The following is a 24,132-nucleotide window of genomic DNA, read 5'->3' on the forward strand; positions in this document are numbered from 1 at the left end:
CTAACAAGTGGTATCAGAGCCACCTTTGATTAATTCTTAGGGATTTAAGTTTTAAAATTGGGTTTTTTGATCTTAAATCTCTGGTTTTTGGATTAAGATCTGTTCTCGGATGAACAGTAACGGCTGCCGAAAAATTTTCCGGGCGAACAGTAATTTTTTGATGAACAGTAACTAAAAAACGTTGATGAACAGTAACTTTTTGGAATTTTTTTATTTTTCCTTGGTCTGGATCACGAAAATTTTTCCGATTCTAGATCTAGATTTGAAAATAAAATCGATGAATCTTTGGATTTTTTGGGTTTAATCTTCGGTCTCATGCTCCTCGCCGGCGAAGTTTCGCTAGCGGCCTCGCCCTCGACGGCGGCGGCGTCAGGAAACCCTAGGGTTTTGACCTCTTGGGTGCCGGAGCAATGGCGGCGGCGGTTTCAGTTTGAAACCCTAAGGGTTCATGTGTGAACACGTGGCGAAAATTAAGGAGGTAGTTACCTCAACCGAACTTCGCGTTCGTTATAAGGTGAGCGTCGCGCTCAATTTAAACGAACTTCGCGTTCGTTCTCATGTGAGCCTCGCGCTCAACTCATGTGAGCCTCGCGCTCAATTTTAACGAACTTCGCGTTCGTTCTCAGGTGAGCCTCGCGCTCAATTTTAAAACGAACTTAGCGTTTGTTCTTAAGTTGAGCCTCGCGCTCAAATCTCAGGTGAGCCTCGCGCTCAATTCAAGTTGAGCCTCACGCTCAGATCTCAAGTGAGCCTCGCGCTCAATTCAAGTCGAACCTCGCGTTCATTTTTTTAAACGAACCTCGCGTTCGTTCTGTGTTCATCTTTCAAACGAACCTCGCATTCGTTCTGTGTTCATTTTTTTAACGAACCTCGCGTTCGTTCTCAAGTTGAACATCATGTTCATTTTCAGACGAACCTCGCGTTCGTGCTTAAGTGAGTCTTGTACTCAATATAGTCGAACCTCGCGTTCGAAGTCAAGCGAACTTCATGTTCACTATGGTTAAGCCTCGGCTTTTCATGGGTCCACTTTGGTATACTTAATTTATTCAATTAAGTTATGGACCCTAATTAAGCTGTGAGACCCCAATTAAGTTTTTGGAAATTCAGTTGATTTAAATTTTTTTAATTTAAATCTAATTCGGTTTTTAATCAATTATTTAATTCAAATATTATGACACTAAGGTATTAAGGTTGTCTCTCACTCCAATTGATTAATTGAAACAAGAAGTTGCCAAAGTAACCTCTCTTGTGTAGATTGTTCATGAGGAATGTGAGATGTTTGTGTGTATGCTTTCGTGTAAATATTTAATCGGCCCAAAGGAAGGTTAATATTTATTTAGACTGTATACACATCTGCGATGATAAGCGTGTGACAATTGTAAGGTTTACATGTGAATAATGAATCGATCCAAAGATAGTTTCATTATTTAACATGAGTTATTGTCAATGTTTGATCATTACAACAAGGTATCACTTACAAGTTAATATTACTGTCCAAAGACTTGATATTAATGTTGTGCCAGATATCTTGGATGGGATTTGTTACTATTTGAATTTTATTAATTACTAATTATGGTTATTGATGTGAGCATTTTTTGTTTTATTTTAGCTAATGCATCTGCTGCAACAATTTCTACTAACATCAACTCAATTCCCATGCTAAATGGGACAAACTTCAAGGTTTGGAAAGAGAACATATTAATTGTTCTTGGCTGCATGGATCTTGACTATGCATTAAGAACTGAACAACCCCAACCTCTTAATGCGGATAGCACTCCTGATGCAAAGAAGAAGCATGAGAAGTGGGAGCGTTCAAATCGCATGAGTCTTATGATCATTAAGCGCGGTGTTCCGGAAGCCTTCAGGGACATAGAATCCGAAGGGATTACTAAGGCTAAAGATTTCCTTGTCGAAATTGAGAAGCGTTTTGAACGATAAGGTAGAAACAAGCACGCTCTTAGCTCGCTTGATTTTAATGAAGTATAAAGGCAAAGGAAATATCAGGGAGTACATTATGGAAATGCCTCATATTGCTTCAAAGCTTAAGTCACTTAAACTCGATCTTTGTGATGAGTTATTGGTGCATCTGGTTTTGTTGTCTCTTCCTGCACAATTCAACCAATTTAAGGTCAGTTATAACTGTCAAAAGGAGAAATGGACTCTAAATGAGCTCATTTCATACTGTGTGCAAGAAGAAGACAGGTTGAAGCAAGATAAGACAGAAAGTGCTCATTTGGCCTATGCCTCTAAGGATAAGGGCAAGAAAAGGAAGAATGATAAGGAAGCTGCTAAGGGTCCAGTTGAGAAGAAACAACATAAGGATAATCAGGGTTGTTTCTTCTGTAAGAAGCCTGGACATGTAAAGAAGGACTGTACAAAATATCACGCCTGGCGTGATAATAAGGGTACGTTCCTTGCTTTGGTCTGTTCTGAGGTTAATTTAGCTTCAGTACCTAGAAACACTTGGTGGTTAGACTCTGGTGCTACTACTCACATAAGTGTTTCTATGCAGGGTTGCCTGAGCTACCGAAAGCCAAGTGATGTTGAAAGACACATCTTTGTGGGCGACGGACAATCGGTAGATGTGGAAGCAATTGGGCACTTTAGGTTGTTGTTAGGAACTGGTTATTATTTGGATTTAAAAGATACTTTTGTAGTACCGTCTTTTAGACGGAATTTGGTTTCTGTTTCTGTATTGGACAAATCAGGTTATTCTTGTTCATTTGGAAACAGTCAATTCAGTTTATCTTTTAATTCAAATGTTGTGGGAACCGGTTACTTGAGTATTTATGACAACCTATATTTGCTTGATACAATTGCTTCTTACAATGAATCCTTGCATGTGGAATCACGTGGTACTAAGCGTAAATTAAATAAGGAAAATTCGGCGACATTATGGCATAAGCGCTTAGGTCATATCTCAAAAGGTAGAATTGAGCGTCTTGTGTCTGATGGCATTTTGGATTCCCTTGATTTTTCGGACTTCGACGTATGTGTTGAATGTATCAAGGGAAAACAGACCAAAGTGAAAAGATTAGGTGCCAACAGATCTTCGGATGTCTTAGAATTGATACATACGGATATTTGTGGGCCATTCCCTACGGAATCCTGGAATGGTCAACAATATTTTATATCATTCATAGACGATTACTCACGTTATGGGCACCTATATCTTATTCATGAAAAATCTGAGTCTCTGGACATGTTCAAAGCCTATAAAGCTGAAGTTGAGAATCAACTCAACAGAAGAATTAAAACCGTCAGATCTGATCGTGGTGGTGAGTACTACGGTAGATATGATGGTTCAGGTGAACAACGTCCAGGACCATTTGCTAGATACCTAGAGGAATACGGTATCGTCCCACAGTACACCCTTAAGACAGCAGCTTACATTCTGAACAGAGTACCAAGTAAAGTAGTTGCTAAAACACCTTATGAGCTTCGGACTTCGAAAGCCCAGTTTAAAGCATTTACATATTTGGGGATGTCCAGCTGAGGCAAGGCCTTATAGGCCAAATAAAAAGAAATTGGACTCCAAAACAGTTAGCAGCTACTTTATTGGGTACTCTGAACGCTCTAGGGGCTTTAAGTTTTATGATCCCACTATAAGGAATATTTTTGAGACGGGAACAGCAACATTCTTTGAGGATGTTGAGTTTGGGGGGAGAAATAAGGTTAGAGACATTAGTTTTGAGGAGGAATTGGCTTCAGATCCAATCCATACAGTTACTTTTGACAATATTCAGGTTCCTATACCTGTTGTTGCTCAAGAAGTAAATCCGGAACCTCAAGATGATAATGTTGAACAACTCCCTGTTCCAGAAGAACAAACTCAACAACCTCAAGAACCAGTGCCATTAAGGAGATCCACGAGAGAAAGGAGAAATGCTATTCCGGATGATTATATTGTATTTCTCCAAGAACATGAGGAAAGTAGTGGAATGTTAGAAGATGATCCAATCAACTTCTCTCAGGCCATGAAAAGTTCTAACTCTCAACAGTGGATTGATGCCATGAATGAAGAGTACAAGTCTATGCAAGACAATAAGGTTTGAGAACTTGTCCCATTACCAGAAGGTGCAAAACTAATTGGTTGTAAATGGATTTTTAAAACCAAGCGGGATGCAAATGGTAATGTGGAGAGGTATAAGGCACGTCTTGTGGCTAAAGGCTATACTCAAAAGGAAGGCATTGATTATACAGAGATTTTCTCACCGGTTTCATCGAAAGACTCTTTCAGAACAATCATGGCACTCGTTGCTCATTATGATCTTGAGTTACATCAGATGGATATTAAGACTGCATTTCTCAATGGCGACATTGATGAGATGATCTATATGGTGCAACCAGAAAACTTTGTGTCGGGAGACCCAAAGAATATGGTCTGCAAATTAAGGAAATCCATCTATGGACTCAAGCAAGCTCCTCGTCAATGGTATCATAAGTTTCAACAAATAGTTATCTCGTTCGGTTTTGAGATGAACATTGTTGATGACTGTGTATATCACAAGTTCAGTGGGAGTAAGTATATTTTTCTGGTTCTGTATGTCGATGACATATTGCTTGCCACTAATGATATAGACATGTTGTACGAAACCAAGAGATTTCTATCAAAGAATTTTGAGATAAAAGATCTTGGGGATGCCTCTTTTATATTAAGGATCCAGATACATCGAGATCGCTCTCGGGGTATTCTTGGATTATCACAAAAAAGCTATATCGATAAGGTACTTAAAAGGTTTGGCATGCAAGATTGCAGACCAGGTGACACCCCTGTTGCTAAAGGAGACAAATTTAGTCGTAATCAGTGCCCTAAAGGTAACCTTGAAATTCAGGAAATGCAGAAGATTTCTTATGCTTTGGTTGTAGGAAGTCTAATGTATGCTCAGGTATGTACGCGTCCGGATATTACGTACATTGTCGGGATGTTAGACAGATACTTAAGCAACCCTGGTATGGATCATTGGATAGCAGTCAAAAGGGTTATAAGGTATCTTCAGAAAACAAAAGATTACATGCTCACATACAGAAAATCAGAACAGTTAGAGGTCATTGGGTATTCGGACTCTGATTTTGCTGGATGCCAAGATAGCAGGAAGTCTACATCAGGCTACATTTATATGTTATCATGGAAAAGTGTCAAACAGACACTAGTAGCTTTCTCCACTATGACAGCAGAATTTGTAGCTTGCTATGAGGCATCCAATCAGGGAATATGGCTGCGAAATTTTATCACGGGACTGCGCATTTTGAAAAATGTTGAAAGACCACTAAAGTTATATTGTGATAATAAATCTGCAGTAATGTATTCCAATAACAACAGGAGCTCAACTAAATCAAAACATATTGATATTAAGTTCCTGGTTGTGAAAGAAAGGGTACAGAGTGGACAAATATCCATAGAGCACATTGGGACAAACTGTTTGGTTGTATTGTCTGATCAGAATAAAGTATTCAGTTAAGACACTCTGCTACATTATGTTTGGTTTTGACCTCACTAAAGGAGAACCAGTTGAAAATAGACATGTACTGATCACATTGCATGTAATTTTCATGCTGCACATCCATGATTGATCTGTGTCGTTTGATTGTATTGGTATATGTGACCATTGATGGGTCGAGTCACGATAAATATGACGAATGCCGCTTTGATCCTATATTGATATAGTCAATGGACGAGATTGTTCGGAAATACCTTTTCAGTGATAGCAATTTTGAGCTCATAAGGTTATACACAATTTAAGGAATCATATGGTGCCCAAGTGGGAGATTGTTGGATTTAATCTAATAAATCTAATTGTGGGCACATATGATTAATCAATGTGTATTGCTATCTTTCAGGATAACCCACTAAAGTGATCAATTAAGTTGGGTTAATGGGTATTTAAATATAATCATGGGGTTATATGTGCAGATACCAGGTTGTAATTGTGATTTATTGAGGGGCTAAATTACAAAAGTACAACATCTATAAATAAGGGGTTATGGTCCCTAATCTAGGGTTACTATTTTTCTCTAATTCTCTTCACCCCCATCTAAGAGAGAAATTCGGCTATAGAGAAACCCTAAGGTTAGAAGATCCAAAACCCATCTCAGGTTTCATTTATGGATTCAGGTATAAGCTTCCGCTCTTTTGATTATTGTTAATCTCTTCGAATTAATCATGGCTGTATGGTTTTAGATCTCAAGTTTTTATTAGATCTAACAAGAACCATAAAAATAACCACTTATTAACTCCTAGGAGGGTAAAGTTGTCCATCCGCATAGTTTGATCCAAAAGTGATTACTCCAATCACCTAGAGGAAGAAGACAGAAAATAAATACAAGGCCGCCAGGCAAGCAACCTACAGCAAGTATAAGAGAAAAGAAACGAAGACAAAAGGTAAGATAGGGCATATCCCAAAGGATAGGCTCACAAAGATCTGACACGAAGGATAGATAAGGGAAAATAGACCAAATAGCGAGAAGGTATGCATGTATACAATATGCTAAAAACATTAAAAAATAACTATAAAAGGCAGCACGGATCGAAACCAGAACAAAATAGATAACATTCAAATATACATGCTTACAGTCATTATTATCTAAACCACTCATGCAAAAGAATCTCAATTAAATAGATTTCATGTCATATACCATTTCGTCAATCTAATCAATATTCCCGTAATTAGCATCTTATTTGGAAAAACCTTCGATAAGTATATGTGTACAGCTCACATGAAATCCGACAGTTTCTAGTATTGACCAAACCCTCCTATATTGACTATCCTAACTCACAAGCACTACTATGGCCCCACATATCTCAAAGATTCAGTCCATTGAAATTAAACTTATTAGATTACTTTTTCTTAGTTCACTATACATGAAATGTTATACACAATAGTAGAAAAAGTACGTCCTTGACGGGCAATCCCATCAATGATTCCCATAATCCAGTCCTGTCAAGGATATGTCATCGGCATATGCCCCATCAAGGATGTTCACATCCTTGACGAGAGCCCGTAGAGGATGAACATCACTAACAGCAACATCCCTGACGATATTAGCCGTCAAGGATGTACAAACATCCTTGATGGGATAGGCCGTCAAGGATGTTAGCAACATCCTTGACGGCAACCTTGTCAAGGATGTCCATCTTAACAGGAAAGCCGTGAAGGATGTTCATATCCAGTGAAAAAAATATTGCTAAAAATATAATTTCCTGAATATAATACATATATTTCCTGTACAACAAGGGACAAATACACAATTCATCGACAAACACAATATTCTCATAATTTTCAAATCCAAACCACAGTCTACATATACCTCACTCAAGTGCATCCATAATCCACACACAAAAGATCTCATACATCCAAGATACACAATATAAAAAAAATTCTAATTTCACAATCTAATCAAATAAAATAATCCATATTTCCCTAAGAGGAACATGTTTATAGTATCCACAAACAAGTCTAGGATATAGAATACTATAAAATCCAACAAACACGTCACAATCCTAAAAAAAAGTGTAAGATATATAAGGTACCACTACAAATAATCGAGATGAAAAAGTGCACATCTCCCATACATGTCCAAGATACGAAATGATAAAACTCACTAATTGAGATCTTCTTCCTCATTCGTATCATCCTCGTCATTGGTTGCAGCTCCATTCCTACGACTAGTGCTCCCATGACATCATCTCCATACTAACAACATAATAATTCCTATAAGAATCACGCATTTGTACTTGGTTATGGTGAGCTCGGATGGATATAATAGTTGAAGTGATCAAGGATATTCACATTTGATCTGGCAGTTTCACGTTTAAGGTTACTAACATAGATAGCAGTGGATTTTATGGGTAGACGCATATTAAAGTGTGTGTAACTACTACATAAAATATGCAGGATGAGCTTTATGTTGTGATTTATGAAGTCATGTTAAAATGCATTAGGATTCCAAAAGCCTAAGTAGATATCCATCATATTAAAAAACATTTAGACAGAAAGTTCTGAATATTTTAAGATAAAAGTAATTAGACAATATAGTTCAGCATGCAGAGTTATTATAACTCCAAAGAATATAATGCAATAAAAACAGAACATACCTTTCAATAACACTTACCTTACAAATGAATCATGCCACATGGTTCAAATTTGCTTGGATGACAATATAATCAGCATCCGCTATCATCACAGAGGCCAGCAGGACATTGGACTTATCAACTGCTCGGGTCTTTGTTGGATATTTCTCTTCTAATTCCTCAAGTTGCTTCTCCATCTTCTTCTTTCTAGTTCCCTATAAAATCCCAAAATTGGTTACCAATATAAGATCCCAAATAAATTATCACAAGAAGTAAACTCAAATCATGTTCCAATTTACAAGGACTATTATCTAAACATATTCTTCGATAAATTCAAGAATTGCTTATGCTAGATTATCCAAACCCTTTTGCTCTTCCAGTCTCCCAATGAAAACTATGATAGGCATGTTCCTATCTACAAGCGATCCAACTTCTGCTTGCAATGCTTCTTTATTTAGAGCTCTTCCCTCTATCACCTATGAAGAATTTCTATGAGCATGAAAAGCTGAAGAAATAAGAGATGCACAAGAAACTGGGAATAACTCACAGTTTTTTCGTCATAGTTGGCATCAATATATTTATCTTTTGGATTCCACTCCTGAACATCCATCCTATTCATAATTTCAATGATGCCAATCACTCGTATAATATCGTGCAGTTTAACTACCTTTGTCTTCTCCTGAGACGAGCTCTTGGGCGTAATAGGGACTAACAACAAAGACCCTAAGATGAACGTAAATTTTCTTTAGTTTATGCTTTTTTAAGTTTCCATCAAGTTTCTTGAATTTTGAACAATACTTGGGCTAGATAAAAGTTAAGTCCACATGCTCATGGATAACTTAGAAGAACATGTTGAAGAGTATGGTCTAGGAAGTCTCTTGCTCATATGTTCATGTAGTTCAACTGCTTCAAGTCAAATAATTGAGTAAAATTCAAAAGGAAATTGTTTCTCACAAGGAAGAATTCATCGACTGAATTACAACTTGATGTCAGCCGCCCACCTTATCAGCCCACTCTTTTTGACGATTGCTAAAGGAGGTGGGCCCCATCTACTTCAAATCACCAGAAGCCCAACAGCAAAGTTTGAAGAGGAAAAGAAAACAAAAAATGGCGGCCCCACAACATAGTAAAATATTAATATTTTATTATGCATAGTATTTTTCCAAACCCTATAAATATGCTTCAAATCCTTAAGGAAAAATCATCCCAGAAACAACTCCTCATATAGAAAAGTGAGAGAGAAAGAATAGAGAGAGAGTATATTCTTGTAAAGAAAGATTATAACTCCAGAGTTTTCTCCTCATAGTCAATTCTTCTATTCTTACCCGTGGACGTAGACAATAAAGTACCGAACCACATAAATCTGTGTGTCTAACTTTTTATCTCTATTTTTGCTCTACTATTGCTGTGACCCTGCTCTATTTGGCCACGGGTTTGTCCCAACAAGTGGTAACAGAGCCAACTTAGGGTGCTTGTATATATTTACTTATCGTATGCTCTGTGGCTGCCACCGAAGGTGGATCTTCTACATTAAAAAATAAGTTAGGTTATCATTTACCCATTAAAGGTGATGGGTACTATTCATGAGTACGGTATTGTACATAAATATGATACTATTCACAAGTATGTTACTATTCACAGATACGATTACTGTTCATAAATACAGTTATTATTTACGTGAGATAGTAAGAAGTTACTGTTCTTGGTAGAAGCAATGGCAGCAAAGTTCAAGATAGAGAAATTCGACGGGAGTAATTTTTCTCTGTGGAAGTTAAAGATAAATGCTATCTTGAGAAAAGATAATTATCTAGCAGCCATCGGTGCAAGGTCGGACGATATCAAAGATGATAAGAAGTGGAATGAGATGGACGAAAATGCTATTATAAATCTTCATCTGGTATTAGCAGACAGAGTGCTGTTAAGCATAAAGGAGAAGAAGATAGCAAAGGAGGTCCGGGATACTCTAACAAAGCTATATGAGACAAAATCCATGCATAATAAAATTTTCTTAAAAAGGAGACTTTACACTTTGAGGATGGTGGAATCTACATTGATGACTGACCATATTAACACCCTAAGCACACTGTTCTTCCAACTCACAACGTTAGGATATACAGTTGGTGCGAATGAACGTGCGGAACTTTTACTTCAGAGTCTACCTAACTCGTATGATCAACTCATCATCAACCTGACAAACAATGTCCTTACAGACTATCTAGTTTTCGATGACGTTGCAGCTGCTGTTCTGGAGGAAGAAAATGGGCGTAAGAACAAGGAATACATGAAGGTAAGTTCGCAACAAGCGGAGGTCTTATCGATGACAAGAGGAATATCAACGAAATGTGGCTCTAGTAGGAGTCATACCCATGGTAGATCAAAATCTCGAAGTAAGAAGAATATCAAATACTACAACTGTGACAAAAAGGGGCACGTCAAATCGGAGTGTTAGCACAATAAGAAGAATGAAGATAACAAGTCTTCGGAGCCTTCAACATCTCAAGGATGCGTTGTCAGCATATCAGACGATGGTAAAATTCTATTCAGTGGAGCGACCATTGTTGATGAAGGCAGAAGGAGGTTTGCTGATGTCTGGCTTCTAGATTTAGCAGCCTCCTGGAACATGACTTCTCAAAGAGAATGGTTTCATAAATATGAACATCTCTCAGGAGGATCTATATTCATAGAGAATGATCGTGCCTTGGAGATTTTTGGTATTGACACTATCAAAATTAAAATGTTTAATGGTACAATACGCATCATTCAAGATCTGCAACATGTGAAGGGCTTGAAGAAGAATATATTATCTTTGGGACAATTAGATGAGCTCAGGTGCAAGACCCATATCAAAAATAGGATTATGAAGATTGTTAGAGGGGCGCTTGTAGTGATAAAAGTAGAAAAAATATCTGCAAATCTATACATGCTCAAGGGAGAGACTCTGAAGGAAGTTGTTTCATGTGTGGCATCAACTAGCCATGGAGAAGAACAAACCATGATGTGGTATCACAAACTAGGCCACATGTCAAAACGAGGTTTGAAGATTCTCTCCGATCAAAAGCTGCTTTCTGGACTTAATTATATAGTTCTTCCATTCTATGAGCATTTTGTTACAAGTAAGCAGTATCAGCTGAAGTTCAACACATCGAGTTCTAGAAGCAAGGCTATTCTGGAACTAGTTCATTCTGATGTATGACAAGCACCAGTTACATCATTGGGAGGAGCAAAGTACTTTGTGTCATTTATTAATGATTATTCTAGGAGATGTTGGGTGTATCCTATCATGAAAAAGGCGGATGTGTTCTTAGTCTTTAAAACCTACAAAGCGCGGGTCGAGCTTGAATCTGAGAAGAAGATCAAGTGCTTGAGATCAGATAGTGGAGGAGAATACACAGACGATGAATTCCTAGCATTCTGCAAGCAAGAAGGCATCAAAAAATAATTCAGCACTGCTTATACTCCTCAACAAAATGGAGTGGCGGAACGGATGAATATAACTCTGTTGGAAAGAACAAGAGCTATGTTGGCAACTGCAAATATGGATAAAGTCTTTTGGGCGAAAACAGTAAAAACTACATGTTATGTGGTGAATCAATCTCCATCAACTGCAATATAATTGATGACGTCGATGGAGATGTGGACTGGAAAGCTAGCTGATTATTCTAACCTCCATATATTTGGAAGTCCAGTGTACGTAATGTGTAATGCCCAAAAAATTACAAAGCTGGATTTAAAATCCAAAAAATGCTTATTCTTGGGGTATGCTGATAGAGTAAAGGGGTATCGCTTGTGGGATCCCACTGCCCGCAATGTGATCATTGGCAGAGATGTTATTTTTGTAGAGAATTAACTACAAAGTGAAGAAAAAGAAAGCAGTTCGAGGAAGGACTCGGAGACTGGTTCAGGTAGAAGATAATACGAATTCTTCTGAAACAACACTGGAGCAAGATGTATAAGAACAAATCGAGTCTGAGGCTCCAGAAGCTCGAAGGTCAACTCGTGAGAGATCTTGAAGAATAAATTTACATGGAGATCTTGAAGAATAAATTACATACTCCAACTAGAAGGTTTTAAAGAAAAAGAGAACTTGGTTTGCAGATTGAACAAATCTCTGTACGGTCTAAAGCAGGCACCGAGGTGTTGGTACAAGAGATTTGATTCATTAATCATGAGCCTTGGATACAACAGACTTAATTCGACCCTTGTGTATATTTTAAGAGGTTTGGTAAAAATAACTTTCTTATCTTATTGTTGTATGTTGACGACATGTTGGTTGCAGGCCCCAACAAAGTTTGTATCAAAGAATTAAAGGCTCAGTTGGCTCGGGAATTTAAAATGAAGGATTTAGGATCTGCAAACAAGATTCTATGGATGCAAATTTACAGAGATTGCAAGTCGCTTTAACATGCAAGATTGTAAGTCAATTTCTACCTCACTTCCTGTTAATTTCAAGTTATCCTATAGTATGAGTCCTAGCATTGAAGAAGAGAGAATGGACATGTCTCGAGTACTGTATGCATCAGCAGTGGGAAGCTTAATGTTCGCGATGATTTGTACAAGACCAGACATTACACAAGCAGTGGGAGTGGTTAGTCGATACATGGCGAATCCTGGTAAGAGCATTGGAATACTGTAAAGAGGGTTCTAAGATATATTCAAGGAATCTCAAATGTTACATTATGTTATGGGGGATCTGATTTTATTGTCAGTGGATATGTTGATTCTGATTATGCAGGTGATCGTGATAATAGCAAATCCACCACAGGTTATGTGTTTGCACTTGCTGGCGGAGCTGTAAGGTTGGAGATGGTGCTGGAGGAACTCGGTTATAAACAAAAGAAGATATCTCTATTTTATGACAGTCAGAGTGCTTTGCATTTGGTAAGAAATCCAACCTTTCATTCAAAGATCAAACACGTTCGAGTTCAGTACCACTTCGTTCGTGAGAAAGTGGAAAATGGAATAGTGGACATGCAGAAAATTCACACCAAAGTCAACATAGCTGATTTTTTTAACAAAAGCAGTCCATACCAATAAATTTATTTGGTGTCGATCCTTTTGTGGTCTGACGGAGATGTAAGCAACATGAAGATGACAAGATAGAAAGAATGGTGCGAAGATATGATTGATACTCAATCAAATCTTCAAGTGAGAGATTGTCAGCAACACATCTTATCTGCCCACTTTTTTTGACAATTGTTAAAGGAGGTGGGGCCCATCTACTTCAAATCATCGAAAGCCCAGCAACAAAGTTTGAAGAGGAAAAGAAAACAAAAAATGGCAGGGCTCACAGCAAAGTAAAATATTAATATTTTATTATGCATAGTATTTTTTCAATCCCTATAAATAGGCTTCAAATCCTTAAGGAAAAAATCATCCCAGAAACAACTCCTCATATAGAAGAGTTAGAGAGAAAGAATAGAGAGAGTATCCTCTTGTAAAGAGAGGTTGTAACTCCAGAGTTTTCTTCTCATAGTAAATTCTTATATCCTTGCTCGTGGACGTAGGCAATCAAGTATCGAACCATGTAAATCTGTGTGTCTAATTTTTTATCTTTATTTTTGATCTACTATTGCTACGACCCTGCTCTATTTGGCTCGGGTTTGTCCCAACACTTGATAATTCAATAAAAATGACGTGTGAGCCAACAATATATAATAGCATTATGAGCTAACATACCTCCAATCAAGAAGCATCCAGAACAGAAACACTCTGTTAAATTCACGAAAAGATAGGTAGAAGATGCCTATCCTATTCAAATGATCAAAAAAGATTTAGATTACATGATTTTACTCAAAGGCCTATTTGTCTACTAAGTATTGGAACTCCATGAACTAAAGCATACAACTTTGGTAAAATCCATTCTTAGTAGACAAGGTGAATTATAAATCATTATTTTTCCCAATTTAAAATGGTAAATTTAACACATCTAGAAACAAATTAATTCAAATTCAGGAAAACTATTTGTGGACCAACAAAACATTGTTACCTCCTATTTCTACTACCATCAACTATTTTATGTTTTTGCCTCTCGTTCCTCTCCTTCACAAGGATAGAATAACCTACCAATACTATGAACCTCATAGCTCACTTAAAAAGATTTGATTCCCCTCTTCCAATCAAAATCCTGTGCAAAAAGATAAATCTAGATAAAACTCAGCAATTTCTACAAACTAAATCTTTTTTCAAATACAGAATTTCAACAAAATGATCATCAAATTTCATATCTTTGTGCAATCAAGTCAATAGCCTGATCAGAGCAATTCTTAATCCTAGCCTCATGAATTGTGATTAGGGTCTTGAAAAAAATTATCACAGTCCATAATACAACATTACTATCACAATATAACAAAAGTGCATAAAAAATCTAGAAAAAAGAGAAATAATTGCATTAATTCACATTTCATTTTGTAAAATGGAGACAACGACAGTCGTGGGTGTCTGAGGAGGGTGGTCGGTGAATCTCTGGTGGAGAAGGAGTCGGTAGCGCTATAGAAAACCCTAGGCGTTTCAAACTTAGGGTCGGGGGTTAAATTGTGGTTAGGGTCTTAAGGGGAGAAAAGTGAGGGGAAATTCTCCTTCCAATTATTTCACACTCCCTCCAATTATTTAAGCAAGCCCATCAACAATGCTTACAGCCCGTCAAGGATGCAAACATCCTTGACAAGCACATTCTTGACGGCTACGTGCTGTCAAGCATGTTCACATCCTTGACAGCATCCTTGACAGCACGTAGCCGTCAAGAATGTGTCTGTCACTGATACACCATTGATACATCATTTTCTACTAGTGACATGAGTTCCGATAATTTTAGCTCATGAAAAACATATTATCATAGTATTGACTAGGTGTTCAATCAAAGTCTCCTCTTTGTCTAGAAGGTCAAAGAAGATGAAATCTTGAATTATAAATCTAAACATATTATATGTTATCATAACTCGCATAGACGGGGAGCTCCAGACAAAATTCGATACTCATGAAGAGATACTATGGATGCATCGCAAAGTTAAACGAATCAACAATCAAACAAAATTAAATGCAAAAAAATTTACCAAATGAGTATGCTAACTAGTAATATCCCATTTGGGCAATATAATAATAAAAATGGGCCTCGACTCGTGCACAAGTGAGCCCCAAAGTCATAATCTAACATAATATGCTCAACATCCATAATATATGAGTTTCATCCTTCATGTAAAGTAAGGTCAGAGACAACCACTTAAAACCATCTAAGTTTGTGATAGAAACTATATTAACATATTTCTAGCATCATAACATACATAACAAAACTCACAAAAGCATGATCCAGACAAACGGGAAGAAAATAAGCATGTTATTCGTGGGACTAGCTTTTAGAGGATTCTAGAAAATTTAGAACTTCACAAAATATTAAATTACATGCAAATACCACTTGCCATGGGCAATCTTTCAACTTAAGGAAGCTAACAAAGAAAGCAGATGTGAAATTGGAAGACGAGATCTTAAAATATGTACATAATCAGGATTTGCCAAATTTCTGGTTGAACATATGTGCTTGGTAGTTGAGCATATGCGCTCGGTGATACGCCATGTCAGGTAAGTGGTGCATTCCCTTTTTGAACTGAGTCTCTTTGAACTGAGTCTCTGCCTAATTGAGCGTGTGTGCTCTCTATAGCGAGCATGTGTGCTTGAACTAGAAAATTACAATTTTTTTTGTGATCTATCAAATTCTACTATCATGTACTCCAATCAATCCACATTCCATAGATTATCATTTCTTAGATTCATAGCAGGAATTATTTAGAATTAGTTTGAGCTTATTTCATCAAGAATCCCAAGAGAAATCTTAACATTTTGGTATTATTCAAAAATACAAAGAGAATACTCACAAATCAAAACATGCATTAATGAATAAACATGGTAAAAATAGATGCTACAGGAGATTGATCTAGTAAGAAGAGGTAGAGATGCTTGCCTTAAGAGATATCGGTTGTAAAACACGAGTTTTTCTCCATCAATCAAGCAAAACTTGTGTCTTTACCTAAAACAAATGATTCTACACGATATCTTAGATCTGGAATTCAAACAAAAAGAATGAGCAAGAAAAAAAACTATCTTAACTTGAATCTATGACTTGGATGAATTATGACCCCACTGTTCTCTTTCTCTTGATCTCCTTCACCAAAGAGCCTTCTCTCTCTCTCTCTCTCTCTCTCTCTCTCTCTCTCTCTCTCTCTCTCTTTCTCAAAATGCATTCTTTTTCTCTCTCTTAATCTCACTCTCACTCTGTGGAACTAGGATCTTTAGAAGAGAATTAACCTCTTCTATTTATAGTCTAAAACACTCATGACCTAAGCTTGTATATATTTTAAGCTAGCCTCTCTAAACTCTTAGGTTGACCCTCTTGTCATCCTAACTAAAATCTAAAACTATAAAAATGGTTTGGTCTAGATCAGATGCGAGGTACATGGTCTCGGGTCTTTCATCAACTCGATCAAAGATATCGATATCTGTATAAATATATGATACAATTTGGTGGGCCTTACACCATATATCTTTATGAATAATTTCATCCTTAAAATTCCAACTTCACCATTCTTATAAGACTTATCTAATGTCTACCAATCTGTTTACTATTATTACCACTCTCTTACTTCCGATATCCAATTGTAACTCTCAACTTATTTCGATACCTTTCTCACATCTAGATTCTCTAAGATATCTAGGATGTAAAGTAAAGACTTACAGGGAGGGTAGGAAAAGTCCTAATGCTTTGGGTTCAAATCTTCTGAAGAAATATGGAGAAAACAAGAAAAAAATTGAGTGCATGCACTGAAAAATGTGAGCGCATGCACTTGGAGGGTGACGCAACATGATACATGTTAGGAATAGAGAAACCCATTCTAAAGATAATAGACCCATTTGAGTAAGTGCACTTAAAATTTGGGTGCGTGCGCTCGACCTGTTGAGCGCTCGGGTATAAATAGTTTTGGGAATTTCTTGTCTTCCATTCTTCAATCATACTCTAGTGATCCAACCCCTGTACCTTCCAAAAAAAACCTCTTCAAACACATCCTCTAGAAACCTTAGCCCATATTACATCCTTAAAACTCACTACATCAAGCTTTAAATCTCTAAAAATTCCCAAAACTTTATCTCTAAATCCTGGGTTCACAAATCCAAACTTAATTCATCCAAACCTTTGTTTTTCACTCTAAGACTCTTTCTAAACATTTCTAATGGCCCCTAAAGGTGCCTCGTCTCTACCCAAGAAGAAGAAGGCATTGGCATCCAAAGGGAATGATGTCATTGATTTTTTTGGCGGGGTAGACTCATTGATCATCGGGCGAAAGATCACTATGATAATCTTGAGAAGTGGAACATGATCCCGAGAAGAAGGGTTGATTTTGGGGGCATAAGAAGGGAGGACTTCCCGGCAATATACTCTACGCAAGGATGCTATTATCAAATAAATAACCAGTGATCTATGAGAGGGGGTGTTGCAATTCTATTGCAACATGTCGATGAGGAACGAGGTGATCATAATGAAGGTCGGTTGGGCAAAAGTAGCATTCCACTAATAGACTCTCGCGAAAATCTTTAGGGCATTGTTTGAAGAGACTATGAATTCTTTTTGGCTGCTAGGCAAAGGATGAAAGGGTGAAGGACTTGACCACCTGTGAGATCGTGAATGAGGAGCTTGAGGCAGTGAGGTGAGGGAAGGGTCTAGTCACTTTGTCGAGCTTGAAGCTACTCACACACCTTGTGGGAATGGTAGTGACCCACAACATCTACCCAAAGAAGGGAAGGGTTGGAAAGACTCCCGATCAATACTTGTTGATGATCTTCTTCCTAATGCAAGGCCACCCAATCAACTTTGCGGACTTCATCTTTGTCACGATTTTAGAGGCAGTGATGGGTTCCTACATGTGTCATATAGAAACTTTGTGCTGTGTATCATCGAGTAATTCGATTGCCCATTGGAGGGGTTGACGAAAATTGTATTATCCTTGCTGTTGTTGGATGAGAAGGCAATAAAGTCAATATCTCTTAGGGATGAAGAGGGACATTGGAGGAAGAAGAGAAAATAGGTGGTGGAGACTGAGGAGGAGGACAACAAGGATGATGATGATGATGAGGATTAGGATGAGGCACAGGAGAGGGGCGATGTTGCTGCTTGAGGGGAGGCTGGTATTAACTCCTAGACGGGGATGCTGAGCATTACCAAGATGTGGTAGGCAATTAAGGTGAGGTGACAGAGGGAGGATTGAGCCGCTGTGAAGATCGAGATGCTACATCAGAAGCTATGAGCAACTACAATGGAGGTGAGGAAGAGCCATTATTTCATGTAGTAGTTCACAAAGTTCAAGGTATGTTTTCGATGTGGGAATAAAAGGGCTTCATATCTCCAACATTTCTTGCATCTGTGCCTTAGGACCTATAAGATTCCTCTCAGGATGAGGAGGTGGCCGAGGATGAGGTAGAGGAGATGACACTGAGGGCCGAGGATGGTCGTGGGAGGAGCGGAATTCAGAGTGATGATTGGCTTGCTTAGCCATCTTAGAGTGGTGGGGATTATAATGGTGGGTATAATGGAGGATGACCTGATGATGAGGGTGTTCATCCTTAGGATGAGACCCACAATGACTGGATATGATACTTTATCCTACGGAGATATCTCAGGAGGCATGTCTAGGTTTTTCTTTCTCCAGGTGTCAAGCATGTTACTATATAGGGTAAGGTGTACATGGTTTGGTTGATGGAGAGTCGAGCTTGTAGGTTCAACTAGATTATGTAGGGAGGTGGTCAGTTAATATGGGGTAAATAATGCTATGTTGCCAGTGTATAGCTATTAAGTTATAGTATACAATTAGATCCTAAAAATATGTGTGGACAAAAAAGGAGTGAAAGTGTAGAGATATAGAGAGCGTGTAATTATTTGCAAACAAAAGAATACTAGAACAAGAGGGGAGAAAGAGAGTGAATAAAATAAAGAATAAACAATGAGGAGAAATAAAGAAAATATAAAAGAACAAAATCAAGAAGAAAGAAACGAATCAAAAGGAGAAAAATTAAAACAAGTAAAATATGGAGAAAACCAAGTATAGAAGATAGAAATCTAGAATTGAATCCATTAGTTTATTTCATTTAGGATTTATGAACTATTCACTTTTTTTTTTATCATATTTTACTTTAGATTTACTAAGTATAGATTATCAAACTACTAAAAAAGCATAATTTATCAAATTATCATTCAAGCAAAATTTTCATTCATGAAAAGAATAACAACTAGATTATAATTCTAGAATTCATAGGTATAACATATCAAACCATCCAAGATAAGCATACATTATCAAAATTTTCTTCTATTAATTAGTTCTCTAATTAATTATCCTAAACATGATCACTTAAAGTATAAGAGAGCAATCTACAAATCATAAAAGAAATTAAATTAGTTTCATACAATTCTAGAATTTCTAAAAGGTTTAGTTACTCATTTAACTAAATAAAATTAAGGAACTAAATCTAGACTAGAAGGCATAAAAAAGAGATCTAGATTACAAGGAATAACAAAAACTTACTACAAAAAATAAGAATAAAAATAAAGAAATAAAGATATAAACTATGAGAATAAAGGAAATCTAACTAACAAAAATAAAAGAACATAAAAATAAATCTACACTAAAAAATATAATAAAATAAATTCTACAAAATATGAAAAATAATCAACAAAATAAAAGAGCATGGCAGTAAATCTACACTACAAGACATGAAATAAATCTAAAAATAAAGAGAAAATAAAATCCTAAAACGTGAATTCCTAAAAAAAGAAAATAAAAGAGAAAAATAAAAAGTTATATTGTAAAGGGCTGACCCCTTAAAAGTAAATCTCCATCCTCATGTTCATCAACAAAGAAGAAGAAATAAAAATTTAAAAGGCAGAAATTCTTTATATATTTATTGCAAATAAAAAGTTTATAATTTTGGAAGATCTTCTCAATTAAGTGTAACTGTCCTCTCCAAATGGAGTATTTACAAAAATTTTCACACTCTCAAACCATCACTCTCTGTTATAATTTTTCTTTTTTATAATTTTCAAAATTATTTTGTCTCTTTAATTTGTTTGGTGGATTTTGCAAATACTCCGCCACATTATGTACATTTGTAGGTTTGCGTTGTTCCGGGGTTCGACCTTTGCAGCGAACATTATTTTTCTCACTAATTTGTTTGGTTTTTGCATATACGTCATTCATCTTGTATACATTTGTAAATTTGGCATTTAATAAATTCATTTAGGCTTACATTTTAATTTAAACTATATTATTATCTTTATACTACGTATATCCAATAAGAATTCATCAATTTATCAACTTACTCTTACTTAATGGATTAGTTTGAATTTTAAGGGTATTTTTGTCTACCAAAAGATTTTTCCGAACTCATGCTTTTAAAGAAAGTATGATTTTTCATTTTCGATCCAGTTTCAGCCACCTATCTGAAACTAGATCGAAAGTGACGAAAAAACATCAAAAACTTCATGTGATTTTAAATCAAATCCCATGAAGTTTAAGACCTCATTTAAGGCATCATTAGCGCTAACCCAAGCGCTAATGAAGCCTTAAACTTCATGAGATTTAAAATCCCGTGAAATTTTTGATTTTTTTTCCATTTTCGACCCAGTTTTAGTCAGACGGCTGAAATTGGATCGCAAATGACAAATATTTTCAAAAGGGGTCGTTTTTTAAAATAAATTTCTAAAATGGTCTATTTTAAAAATTTGTTCATATAAATGCTTCTCTCATCTAAACCCTAACCCCAAAATCCCTGGCACCCTGGTCACAGAACTAAAGAGAAAAATCAAGCAATGGCGAAGAAGAAAAACAAGAAGAGCGGCGTCGCATCCATGGATATCTCCGTCGATGCTCCTGGCGATGCCCCTCAAGGTCTGTACTTTGCAGTCTCAGCTTCGATTTCCAATTTCGTTCTTCATGCTACCATCGAGCTTTGGTCTTAATTTTATTCTATTTTTGATTTTTTCGGTTCTTTGATGCAGCAATGGACACATCGGAAGGGAAACCCTCGAAAGCATCTGCCAGAGATGTCAACAGGTTAGAATCCGGTGATGTTTTTGAATTTAGAAGGAAATTTTTTTTTGAAGCCTTTGCATAGAAGTTGAAGCCGACTTGAGATTTATCAAGTGGATTTTTGCTTCTAAATTCGTGAATATATGGATTATTTGAAAAGGTGTATCTAACATGAGGAGAGTAAAGGCAATTAGGTTTTAGCTATGTTTGTTAAATGCAATTATTTGCTTTGTTGATTGGAGATGTGACCACTGCAGTTTAGGTTTTCATACCTTACCTGCAGCTGGAGATTCTAGGTGTCTTCGATGGGGGTACATATCATACAAGTATTGGCTAGTTTGAATTTTGACGAAGGACAAGTAGTTTAATTACTTTAGTAGACTATGGACTTTACATTTTATATGAAGGAGAACTGATGATGTACAGAAGTAGAAATTTTTCGCGCGAGTTGCTGATATATGATGGCTGGCTATGAAGTGCTGCGTCCGGGTTATGCTAAAGCTATCTCTTCACTATGTAGAAGGAAAATGGGATAAAATCTACACACTTATCTTAAAATCATTTAAGAAAGAAGACTAAGGTCGTGGTAGAAGATTGGAATTATATAGGGTGTTTGGGTTGATTAGAATTACAACAGTTGATGATATATTGAATGGAGTAGTATCAGATGATAAGATAGCGCGTGCTGTTATTGGTGTATACTTGACACCTATTTGTGTCGTGCTTAGATGTGTAGCTTCCATAGCATTTGAATTCATGTATAAAATTTGGAACCTTGCTACTGTAAAATTGAAAATAGAAAACGAGAAGGCTAATATAACAGTTAATTAGTGTAGAGGCAAATTATGAATTTTAAGCCAACTTGGAGTACAAAGAGGCGGAACATGAGGTTGATTGGAAATCTTCTGCAAGAAATGTAGAGTTGAGACTTGGGGATTTTAAGCCAGACTTCGAGAGATTGGATGTTTTGCGCCCAAATTCCAAACATTCTGGCTAACGCTTGCATTCTATATTGCCGCAACTGCTAGAAAGTAGGAACAAAAGAATACATTTAGTTTAGGTCAAGTTGTAGCTGATAACTGTTTATCAAAACCATTTGTCTTATTATAACGGTGTGCTTGTGTACTAAATTTCTATAACTGCATGATCTTTTGTACAACAATAAGATCAAAATTAGCGGCGTGAGCTTGCCCACTTTGATGCCGTAGAATGCATTTTTGTAGGTGTACGCTGAAGATATTAGAGGATATGCTTGCTAAATTTTTGATGTTTATGTATGTGCAGATAATACATATATAGTACGCAATTTATGTTGATGTAGGGCTTTATTTTTGTAGAACAACAAGGTTAAATGGCAGATAGTCCCCCTCATATATACCTTCTCAAAATGCAAATCTCAAGGGTGACAAGTGCTAATAAATTAGTGGAGGGGTGGAAAGTGCTATTGAGTTGTAGACGAGGGGGTTATCTGCAATTTACCCTAACAACTAATGAATAATGAAAGTTTTGTTGCAATCTGTTTCTTGCTGTTAGATGATCAAAAATTACTTTTATGCCTACATGCATGGTTGATGATTAGCATAGCCCTCTTGTGTGTTTGTTGGGGATGGAGAAAATTTTATGTCCCAAATTCTTGGACTTATCCATACTGAATGTATATCTACCATCATTGGTTTGCTACAATTAGTGATGTACTGTTGTTGTTTCTGAAGCTTAAATCAATCACTATCCAATCTGCAGCATTGGGTACAATCACATGTTTGAGGAATAAAAGGGAAGAAAGTATTTTGGATGCCATAATAATCTTCACATCTCATTTAGGATAATTTAGCATGTGTTAAACAAAAAGGTATTCCTGATATGCAGCTGTAAATTATGAGGTTTATAGCAGTCCCTAGCCAGGCGGCAGCATTAAGAACAACCATATCTTAATGAGTAGTAGGGAAGATTATTTTTGGATGCCATAATGATTTTCTTCATATCTTACATGGGATAATTTAGCATACCCTGTTATATATTTCTTGTTTGCTTGTTGTTCAAGAGTTGCAATTTGCTGGTGACCTGATTTGATCCATTGAGTGCCCAAATTAATCAGTCTTTGAGTACAAAGTCGAAGCGAACTTAGAGCTTTATAGCATGCCTCGAAAATTATAATTGTCTTGCAGTCTCTAAACTGTGATGTTTGACAGTAAGGTTAAAATGTCGTTGCTACACTAGAAACGATCCATCTTTTGACTTTGATTGTCACTCTGTCCACTATTTAATATTTTATTGACCTTGAATGAAGGTCTTTTATCTGTTTATATTTCCTTAACCAAGTTAATGAAACTATTATTAGCTCATATCTATTAGGATATGGTGATTGTTAGCTATTGATATTATTACTTCAATGCTTCTGATATCAGAAAGATCAAGAAGGGAGTGCCAATGAAAAGATCAAAGAACCTCAGGAAGCTAAAAGCACTTGCGAAAGCTGTAGCCATCAACGAGAAGTCTGAAGAAAAGGTTTCAAGAAGTAAAACAAAAATTCAGAGGATTCAATCGGCCAAGTCATTATATGATTAAATTAGACATAAATTTTCTATTGTTCACAGTTCACTGATAAGGAAAATTGTTAGTCTTTTGTTATCAATATATCTAAGCTTTTTGTTATTCTTTCAGAGTGCATTTGCATCTTTTTCTTGTAGGCTCTTTCTTCCTCTGCTTAGATTTCAGTCTGTTTAAAATATCGATATATCCATAGTGCTATATGTTAAATGTGTGCAAGGTTGAGATATATTGTGTTAGAATTAAATCGTATTGTAGCTTCTGACCCCTATGTGGACTTGTCTAAATGAAATATATCGTGGATTCATGGTATTATGTATTATATTAAATAAATTTCATTTATCCCTTTCAAGTTAGCAGTTGAAATTATCTAAATTTCATTTAACCTTTCCAAGTTAGCTGTTGCAATTATCCATACTGCTTTGTGTTAATTTTAGTGATGTGTAAGGTGAG

General features: G+C 36.5%; 1 protein-coding gene and 1 long non-coding RNA gene across 3 annotated transcripts; one reads left to right on the forward strand and one right to left on the reverse strand.

Moving 5' to 3' along the window:
- On the reverse strand, positions 7,297 to 9,046 carry LOC109832317. 2 transcript variants are annotated; one of them, XR_002244700.1, is made up of 4 exons: positions 8,619 to 9,046; positions 8,436 to 8,540; positions 8,113 to 8,286; positions 7,297 to 7,712 (listed from the first exon to the last, which is right to left on the reverse strand). It is a non-coding gene; the product is annotated as an uncharacterized LOC109832317 (long non-coding RNA). The 2 variants fall into 2 exon arrangements; XR_002244699.1 differs by having other exon boundaries at positions 8,096 to 8,286.
- Positions 20,863 to 23,908, forward strand: LOC109834264. The gene is made up of 3 exons (XM_020402245.1): positions 20,863 to 20,991; positions 21,102 to 21,156; positions 23,538 to 23,908. Exons 1-3 carry the CDS (start codon positions 20,913 to 20,915, stop codon positions 23,695 to 23,697), a joined length of 294 nt encoding a protein of 97 aa, XP_020257834.1. The 5' UTR covers positions 20,863 to 20,912; the 3' UTR covers positions 23,698 to 23,908.

Source organism: Asparagus officinalis, chromosome 3 (assembly GCF_001876935.1).
Source record: "Asparagus officinalis chromosome 3, Aspof.V1, whole genome shotgun sequence".
Taxonomy (NCBI): Eukaryota; Viridiplantae; Streptophyta; class Magnoliopsida; order Asparagales; family Asparagaceae; genus Asparagus; species Asparagus officinalis.

Coding starts and splice junctions, on each gene's coding strand:
- LOC109834264 (XM_020402245.1), top strand. CDS start 20,913: ATGGCGAAGAAGAAAAACAAGAAGAGCGGCGTCGCATCCATGGATATC. Junction 20,992..21,101: donor TCCTGGCGATGCCCCTCAAG/GTCTGTACTTTG, acceptor TCTTTGATGCAG/CAATGGACACATCGGAAGGG. Junction 21,157..23,537: donor TCTGCCAGAGATGTCAACAG/GTTAGAATCCGG, acceptor TTCTGATATCAG/AAAGATCAAGAAGGGAGTGC.